Source organism: Paramormyrops kingsleyae, chromosome 11 (genome assembly GCF_048594095.1).
Source record: "Paramormyrops kingsleyae isolate MSU_618 chromosome 11, PKINGS_0.4, whole genome shotgun sequence".
In the NCBI taxonomy this organism is placed as follows: domain Eukaryota; kingdom Metazoa; phylum Chordata; class Actinopteri; order Osteoglossiformes; family Mormyridae; genus Paramormyrops; species Paramormyrops kingsleyae.
In genome coordinates, this window is record NC_132807.1 from 6,482,769 (window position 1) to 6,492,500 (window position 9,732).

Sequence of the window (9,732 nt, forward strand, 5' to 3'; positions counted from 1 at the left end):
TATGAACCACTTGCTGTTTTTTCTGCCCCCACTAGATGGTGCTCTCTGTTCATAAATACAGCAATAAGGTAATGAAAGCCCGATATCAGCACACCTCGGAGGACAGTCTTGTACATTGCAGGGCTGAGGCCTCTTCTCAGGCCTGGGGAGGTGATGGCATGCCGACGGGGAAGCTTCCTCTCCCCCAGGGCCGACGCAGTGAGCCTTCCAGGAGCGGGTCCCAGCTGACCCACAGGTGGCACTGCAAGCGGTCCACTCTCCTGGGCTCCAGGTCAACTCTGCTCACCACAAGACATCATCAGCTGATGAACAGCGAATCATAAGCACACTGGCCGCCCGCACAGCTTGGGGGGGGGGGGGGGGGGCTTTTCCTCATACACCCTCTCTGCTAATGGGATGATACAGACCTCTAACAAAAAGCGGCATTCTAAAGTAATCTTTCTCACAGTCTATCCAAGTATTTCAAAATATAATTCTGAATGTATAATTTAATCTGCATCTTATTTATTATTAATTTCAGATTAAATGCTGATTTAGATACGGTCACACTAATGTATATCCAGTGTCTTCACAGTGTCGAGCATGAATGGGAAATACAGGCCTTAAGTATACCGCGGTATTTTCCTTCAGCCAGAATATTGGAATACCGTTACTTATGAAAATACCATATGGAAATACATGCAAGAAGCACGCTAGCTAATGAAGTGTTACAAACAGATATTGGCTTACAAACACGTATTGCGTTACAAACAAATACTGTGTTAAAATCAGGTATTGTGGTAACTGGTACGCAAGTTCTTCTCCCACATTATATGTTTATTATTAAGAAACTTCTCTTTCATAAAATAGCATAAAATAAGTGTGTGCATATGAATTGATATGATGAGATATTACTGCCACATTTAATCCACTATACTGCCAATAGGGACTTGCATAGCAGTTATCAAACCCTGCTTATAAAATGTTTTGGAATTATGCTTTAGGTCATTCCCTTAAGCTCCATCTTAATACTTACTGCCAGCCCAGCAACAATTTTATTTTGCAATATTTTATATGCAATTTATAAATTGTCATGTATCTGGTGTGAGACTCAGGCTTTCAGACTCTCATGCTGATGGAAGAAATCTAACAGCAAATCTATACTATTTAATTATAAATAAAAAATTAGCTGCATAAAAAGCATTCTTTGCAAAACCTACAAATTATTTACAATGTAATACATGTAAACTGTTACATACATGTAAATGCATGTGCATGCGTGTGCAGACTTGTCTCGAATTGAAAATCTCACTCCAGCCGGCTGACTGAAGTCGGCAGCCCTGCGTAGACAGCTTGCATCAAAAAGCAGGGGGTGTCCAGACACAGCCATGATAATGAGGGAACTGAGGGGGGTAACCCCCCCCCCGCACATTGGTTTAGCTACACAAATTTGTGGGTCAAAGTTCATTTAACTGAACCTGGACTGAAAATGCCCTCCGAATTCACTTTGCTACCAGAAGCGAATTTTGTACTTATCGCATCAATCAGCTAAAATGGAACAGAACGAGGTGCGAATATTTTTTTGCACAACTGTGACTGTACCTTTAGTTTCCCATAAGATTTTTTTTAACTGGGCATGTCTGCTCCTGTTAGAGTAGAATGCTTTTCTGACGACGGTCAAAGAACAAACCGTAGTGACTTTTGGATCATTTCATCAACATTTAGGTCGTCAAAAGACTTAGGTTATAAGGATTCTTTGTTTTTCATCATTTAGTGTCGGGGTATTGGGTGAGGATGTTTCCCTGTGGCAGACTCGCCTTCCAGGCGGACACGGGCCCAGGCCGACGCCCTCTGGTGGCCTGCAGGTACATGGCAGGCGTAGGTGCCACTGGACCTGGCCAGCAGCGTGTTCACCTCCAGCAAGCGCCCCCCCGCCAGCCTCCTGTGCTGCGGGCCGTGGGTAACCAGCAGGGTGCGGTTCTGGAAGGTCCACCTGATGGCCTGGGTGTGGTTGGGGAGGATTGGACACCCTGGTGGGGGGGCAAGAACAACAGTGGTAGGCGAAGGTGAGACCTGCAGCCAATGCTGACTCCGGCATGGGCGGTTCAGCGGGGGGACCCACCTATCCGCAGGATGTCCCCGTGTCTGGCAGTGACCTCAGTACCCACATGAGAGGCCATCAACACCCTCTTCTGGCTCCTGTGAGGCCGCTCTGCCCTGCCCTGGGCAGCCCCTGTTCACAAAACATGTCGATCCCGCGGGTCGTGCCTTAAAGACCTCCAGGCAAGGGGGCTGCTGTTGTACCCTTGAGTGAAGTTCTTACCCAGAACCACTCCAGAACATCATCTAGCTACAAAAAAGATCTGAGATCAGCTGACCAACTAAATGTAAATATTTTACTACGTTCACCACACATTCTAGTCCTTTTCCCACTTACATTCAAATTTTAATTCGAAGCCGGCCGAGACTTACCTAGAAATTCTGGGCTCCCTGACAAAATGTCACCTTGGGTCCCCTCACATAATATTATATATATAATTTTACATATTCAAGAGCCCCTGTCAAGATTTGGGCCCCCTGATTCTGCCAGGGTACCCTTGCCCCTCCCAAGCCCCTGGAAGCAGCCTGTGTACTGAGATCCTGGGTGGAATCATAGAGCCCGGTGCTTACCCATAATGCAGTGGTACAGGAAATACAGCTAAATACACTTTAGTCTCGGGTCTTAGCCTAGCGTTTGCAACTCTCTCTGTGTTTACACTTCTCAGTGTGACGGATGCCCACCTGCTATTAACCTGATTATCCTGAAGGTCTGACAGTGACAGTGACTACATCTCACAAAAAACAAGGTGCTTTCCAGCCAGAGCTTCCCATAAGGCTTGTGTTAAAGCACGGACACGGGCATATCTGAAACCCACCCGACACCAGCAGGAGGCTGGAGGCCACAGACCTCCCCAGCGGACTGGAGGCCCAGCAGAAGTAGGATCCAACATTCTCCATGGAAACGTTGTGGAGGAATAAAGAGCCTCTCCTCAGAGGGACAGCGTTTGGGGGCAGGTCACCTCCATCCTTGCTCCAGGTCACTGAAGGTTGCGGGACACCTGAAAGAGGGTACAGAGACATGGAGGGCAGCAGAGACATGACACCAAGCAGTTTTGGAGTAAATGAGAAAAATTAAACTTTACTATGCCCATCAGAGAGCAATATAATTTAAACCAAAATTACACATTGGTTTCAAATTCCAGTCCTGGGGGGCCAGAGCCCTGCACATTTTTGAGTTTCCCCTCGTTTAACACACCTGATTCACCTCCTTGTGCTAATTACCACACAGCTCTTGAGCTGAATCATTTGTGGTGGAACAGGGAAAGAACTGAGCTACACAGGGCTCCGGCCCCCCAGGACTGGAGTTTGACACCCCGAAAATAACTAGCTTCTTTGATTCATCTTCAACAAGCTGAAGCGAAGCAGCCCAAATAGTCCCCTAAATGCACATTTTATCATGTAAAGCACTACACCAGGGCCTAACTGGGATTCAAACCAGCAACCTCTTAGCTGTAAGGCCAAGTTTTTAACTACAATATCACCAGTGTGAAGCTAACTTTAGATTTTCTACAGAACGCTAGGGTACACTTCTCACAGACTCACATAGGTGACTGTCCTGTGCTTTTGTGCCCCATAGGGGGTGCTGTAGCTTAATCTCTGGGCAATTCAGCACCATGACTACTAAACCCCCCCCCCCCCCCCCCATAAATACATTTACACACACAAATACGCACAATAATAACATAAATAACCCCCCGACCAGACAAATTAGCCATTTTTTAAATGAGACTTCATATCCCTGGATTTTCAGCCACAATGTGTGAGGGGGGGGGGGGAGGGACACCTGGACTTGATCTAATTTTCACATTCGGAACGTCTGTGAGTCAAAGATCCGAAATGGAAATGGCAATCGTTCGAAGATGTTTTTTGAGACGGTTTTGTTAAATGTTAAATCCTGCCCCCTCAAATGATTTCATTTGTAAACAATTTTGGGATAAACAAACGCTCCATAAGAAAGAAAAAATCATGAATTACGACGAAACAAAATTAAGCTAAATCACAAACTGCTGTATGTAGCTGTTGCCTTTGATATTTCAATGGTTCTTTTTAATTAATCTTAACAAGAAAAATACAGCAGGGTATTTGTAAAAAATTTGTGGACACGAAAAGGAACAAAAACTTTAAAAGACTTAAAAAAACTTTAAAGACTTTAAAGCTGACATGAACTGACTGGTACCCCCCCACACACACACACACACACACACACACACACACACACACACAACACCCCCGCTAGCATAAAAAAACACTCTTGTTTGCAATCGGACGCGCTCCCTCTAACGGACCTGTAACGGGACACTCCAGGGTGACGTTGGCCCCGTGACGAGCACTGAGCTGCCCCCCCACAATGGCCCGCAGGGCGGCACCCTCCAGGTCAGACATGTCCCTTGAGGTGACTCTGATTGTTGGGGGTTCTGTGCCAAAGATATGGGTTTAACGTCAGTCACATCACTCTGTGCCTCAGTCTGTCTCTGTCCACTATCCATTTCCCTCCCTGTCTCACTGTACCAGTCTCACTGTCCCTTTCTCTCCCTTCCTGTCTCACTGTGCCTGTCTCCCTGCCCCTTTCTCTCCATCCCTCCCTGTCTCACTGTACCAGTCTCACTGTCCCTTTCTCTCCCTTCCTGTCTCACTGTGCCTGTCTCCCTGCCCCTTTCTCTCCATCCCTCCCTGTCTCACTGTACCAGTCTCACTGTCCATTTCTCTCCCTCCCTGTCTCACTGTACCTGTCTCCCTGCCCCTTTGTCTCCATCCCTCCCTGTCTCACTGTGCCTTTCACTCCTCCCTCCCTGTCTCCCTCTATCTCATTGTGCCTCTCTCCCCCCTTCCCTGTCTCCCTGTCCCTTTCTCTCCATCCTTCCCTGTCTCACTATCCCATTCTCTCCCTCCTTGTCTCACTGTCCCTGTCTCACTGTGCCTTTCACTCCTCCCTCCCTGTCTCCCTCTATCTCACTGTGCGTCTCTCCCCCAGTCCCTGTCTCACTGTACCTGTCTCCCTGCCCCTTTGTCTCCATCCCTCCCTGTCTCACTGTACCAGTCTCACTGTCCCTTTCTCTCCCTCCCTGTCTCACTGTGCCTGTCTCCCTGCCCCTTTGTCTCCATCCCTCCCTGTCTCACTGTACCAGTCTCACTGTCCCTTTCTCTCCCTCCCTGTCTCACTGTACCTGTCTCCCTGCCCCTTTGTCTCCATCCCTCCCTGTCTCACTGTGCCTTTAACTCCTCCCTCCCTGTCTCCCTCTATCTCATTGTGCCTCTCTCCCCCCTTCCCTGTCTCACTGTCCCTTTCTCTCCCTCCCTGTCTCACTGTACCAGTCTCACTGTCCCTTTGTCTCCATCCCTCCCTGTCTCACTGTGCCTTTCACTCCTCCCTGTCTCACTGTACCAGTCTCACTGTGCCTCTCTCTCCCCTTCCCTGTCTCACTGTGCCTGTCTCCCTGCCCCTTTGTCTCCATCCCTCCCTGTCTCACTGTACCAGTCTCACTGTCCCTTTCTCTCCCTTCCTGTCTCACTGTGCCTGTCCCTTGTTCCACTGTATCCCAGCAGAGGCTGCACACACAGATCAGCTCCCAGAAATGGAGAGTTCATTTCTCACCAGCGAACAGCAACCGGGAGGTCGCAGTATCAGAGCCCAGCTCATTGGTGACCATGCAGCTGTACTCGCCCTCATCTCCCACGCCGGGTTTGGAGATGTGCAGGACTCCAGCACTATCCCATGATACCCTAAGTGAAGGAGGAGGCACAGCTAATCATCAGGAGAGTTTGCAGGCGGAGTGGAATTACATCGCGTGATGCTCATGAACAGGCACACAAGGCATTAAATAATTACACGCAGAATTCCCTGAAGCGCGTCGTGTTGGGGTTAAATCAATGCACATGTAGCAATATGGCGTTAAATCAAAAACATAGTCCCCTCATTAATAAAAAGCTATTTAAAAGCAAATTGAGATTTACCTCAAAGTTTTCAGTTTTCTTGGAAAAAAAAGATGGCAGTTACAATCCCAGCTCAAAAACCTCTCCCACATATTTTAAGTTACCTCTTCATAACCACACTCCCACCACAAATTAGTTAGACTTTTTCTTAATGACTCCAAGACTCATTCAGGAAGCTGTTTGCAAGCATGGTGGTGGGGGGGGGGTGCGATAATTAGATCTGGGCTGTTGTACGCGTGACAGGTCGTCCCCTGAGATCTGTAACGCAAAGCTCTAATGAAAACTCCAAGAGCATTCAGAGATCCCCAGAAGGGGAGGATCTGCAGGCTGGCAGGTCCAACAGACGAAACCTGGGATTTTCTGAAGTCTCGCTTTGTAAACAGCTTTGTCGTTTTTATGTATTTCCCTTTTTTGATAATAATATAATTCATTATTAACTGAGTTACATTATTATTAAATTACAATAATAAAGTGTTGAAAGGTTGTTTTGTGGGGGCGGGGGGGCGGGGGGGGGTCAGCAGTTAATAACTCTCTGAATCTGATCCAAGGTGTCAGGCGATCATTTGTCGGCTCTGTTGGGAAAACGCCTAAGGGAGGCGGAGCTTCTATCACGCTTATCCAGAAACACTAAAACAGCCATGAGATCAGCCTAAAGAGCCCCTCCAAAGCTCGGCGCAGTCGTTTGAGACGCTCAGCTCAAAGCTTAAGCAGAACAAGACAGGAGGCGTTTGGATTGTAAGGCGATAAACATCTCAGGTGGATCATATTCCACTCGAGAAACTTCGCACCTGCGAAGTAAGAAGAATATCTGCTCTACGCCCATTGGATTCTACTTCTACTGCTCTATGTTTTGGCATAACTGCATATTAGTCAGATTACTCAGGAGATGTCATCTGATAACACTGTTTGTAGAAGCTGTATAAAGGGATTAATTGTCATTAGGGGGATTTGGGGCCCACTTTGAAAGCCGGGGGAGGTTAGACAAATACGACGATTTGAGAAGAGGCGATACACGGAGAAGTGATCGGCACGGACAGCGTGGGATGAAGCAGAGCTGGGGGATTAATCGGCCTCCCTCAGTGTGTGACCTGTCCACGCCGTTGCACCTCCGCTCGGAGGCCTACCACAGAGACAGCTTTGCTTTGGTTGGCAGCAGGCGAATGAAGCGGTCTGAGAACGGCCTTTTAATCAGCATTCATCTGGCGACCCCCCCGGATCAGGGATGATGAGGGCGGGGGGGGGGGGGGGGGGGGGGAGTCGGCTTCTTCCTCCAGCAAGGAAGAAGAGAAAAAAAACGGAATGGCCGGCAGGGTCTCGCGCCTAGAATATTCTGGAAATATCAGCTAGAATATTCTGGGCCAGAGGAATAACATTATAAGCCTTTAAATAAAATGCACTACGTCCTTAGTCAGGAACCTGGAGGACCTGATCCCCTGTAACCTCACGCGCCAAAAAAAGCACCGCTTATAAAATAAGTTTGTGGCTTTCCCCGCCATGCGAGACAGCTCTGGCCAATAAACGTTCACAACAGTTAATTTAGCGGGTCCAAGCCGAGCTGCTCTGTCCTGATCTTTCACTTCTTCTCTCTTTGGCTTTGGAAGCCACAGGCTGTAAGGTCCTTTGCAGTGTTTATATGACGATGATTGCATACTGATGATCTAGCAGGGTTACCTCCAAGGACAGAGAAAGACAATGGTTGGTGAGTGCCTGGGTAAATTCAATATTCAGCAGACCAACAAAAGTAAAATTATGATGGCCACAGTCAGGTTTTTTCCAAGGACGACATTCAGTGGTGCTTCAGTATTATACGCTTCTGGAATGTTCACCGCAAGACTGAGGGTGGCATAGGAGACCCAGAATGAAAGGTCTTACTGAATTACTACAGCGTTGCCAAAGTAAGCCATCATCTTCAACCCAGACCAAAGAGCTGAAAGATTCTTCATGTCGACATTGCAGCACATTTTTAGCAGATTTCAGTGAACGGGGCCGAAGCCTAAAATCAAGTGAAGCTCAGAAGATCATTGGGGATACAGCGTATGACACACAGCCGACGTGTTATGATATAATGTTGACGAAGTGGAACGGTGGTTGTTTTCTCTACCTTTCTGAAGGCTGTACAGGGCCTCCATCCTTGATCCAGAAGACTGCTGCTTTTGGCACTCCCCGCGCTACACATGACAGAAAGACAGTCTGCGTGGCGTTGGTCAGAAACACGCTTCCCCCGACACTTATGTTGACGGTTTTCTCGAAAGTCACTTGGAGCTGCTGCTTCTGCCGAATGATGACTGGCTTCTCGCGTCTCCCGGTGCTCCCCTCGCCGGCACCTTCTGTCGAGTTCTTGTCGGAAGCCTTGGTCGTGGTGCCGTCCTCCCCCAGCTCTGCCCGGGGCCCTTCGGTCACGTCCCCTTTCCCGACAAGCCGACCAAGGCTCCTCACCAGCTCCTCGAACTGCTTTGGCTCCAAGCTGTGGGCGCCTTGAAGGATTTTGTCCTGCACGGGGCGACCCGGAGCGGTCAAGCTGGACAGGTACCTGCTTAGAACCTGCAGGAAGGCCCGTTCCTGGCTCTGGCCATCATCCAGGTAGAATTTATTCTTCCGGTTCCCGACCTGCCACATCATATTTGTCTGGTTCCACTTCTCCTCTAGGTGCCCGCCTGGGCGATCGGCTTCCATGCCCATCTCAAGCAGCCTGTTACGGTTCCCGATCAGCTTCAGGACGAAGGTCTCCGCAACCGGCCCGGCCACACAGCGGTACACCCCGATATCCCCAGCCTCCAGGCTGTGGATCTTCAAGGAACCGGATTTGGTGACGGCAACACGCAGAGAGCTTGGAAGAGCCCGCCCGTCCTTCTCCCACCGGATGAGGGCCTTCTGGAAGTGGAGCACTGGGCACCTGATGACCACAGAGGTCCTGGGGAGCAAATAGGCCCGACCCCCCACAGTGAAGTGGACACGCTTCTCCTGCTGGGTCTGGATGTAGATGCGGTGCAGGCCCAGGATGCTTGGGTCTCGCTTCTGAGACAGCTTGGGTCTCTGCTCTCCCTGTTGCTCTATGAAACAAAACAGTGTTTTAAAGTATGACCTACAAAACACACATCTATCATTTTCAAAATAACAAATAAAAATATGCCCAGTGCATCAGAGTCTGCAACTGATACATTTTCTGGACAACAAACTTGGGTTTTCATATAGCTATCTGCTCAGATACTGACGTCCAAATTGAGGCACCAACTCAACATAAACATACATCATCAAGGACCAACAGTAAAAAACTACTCACCTACTACAACTAGCATGGTTGCAAACTTTGGTCAGCTGGCTGGAGTGAGATTTTCAATTCAAGACGAATCTGCGCTCATTTACATGTATATAAGAGTTTTATTACCTTGTAAATAGTATGTAGGGTTTGCAAACATCACTTCTGATGTAGCTAATTTTATGTTTATAATGGAATAATACATATTTGCCATAAGATTTCTTGCATGAACGTCTGAGAGCGCGAGTGTCACGCCGGATGCGTGAGAGATGGAAGCCCTGAATTAGCCTGAGAAACCTCAGAGAAAAGAAGCCCGATCGTTCTGTTAAAAATCAGCACAGCCATGACAAATCTGCGAGTTAAATGGGGAGGACTGGCTAGTTCATCGTCACGCCACTGGCCACCACCAGATAAAGCTGCAGGGTCCTGCTGGGTATTACAGAATGCTGATGACGTTCCTGGGGACC

General features: G+C 48.4%; 1 protein-coding gene across 6 annotated transcripts in view; it reads right to left on the reverse strand.

The window, feature by feature from the left end:
- The window catches only part of LOC111844921 (ADAMTS-like protein 3), a 76,514-nt gene that overhangs the window by 3,398 nt on the left and 63,384 nt on the right, over nucleotides 1-9,732 (reverse strand). For 5 of the 6 annotated variants that reach the window (XM_072717918.1, XM_072717917.1, XM_072717919.1 and 2 more), the window contains 7 exons: nucleotides 8,111-9,059; nucleotides 5,672-5,799; nucleotides 4,365-4,493; nucleotides 2,895-3,077; nucleotides 2,102-2,212; nucleotides 1,797-2,009; nucleotides 95-278 (listed from right to left, as the gene is read on the reverse strand). In XM_072717918.1, the coding sequence (XP_072574019.1) occupies nucleotides 95-278; nucleotides 1,797-2,009; nucleotides 2,102-2,212; nucleotides 2,895-3,077; nucleotides 4,365-4,493; nucleotides 5,672-5,799; nucleotides 8,111-9,059 (1,897 nt within the window). Of the gene's footprint in view, nucleotides 1-94; nucleotides 279-1,796; nucleotides 2,010-2,101; nucleotides 2,330-2,894; nucleotides 3,078-4,364; nucleotides 4,494-5,671; nucleotides 5,800-8,110; nucleotides 9,060-9,732 lie in introns of those variants that run through there. The other variant, XM_072717922.1, reaches the window with a different exon arrangement.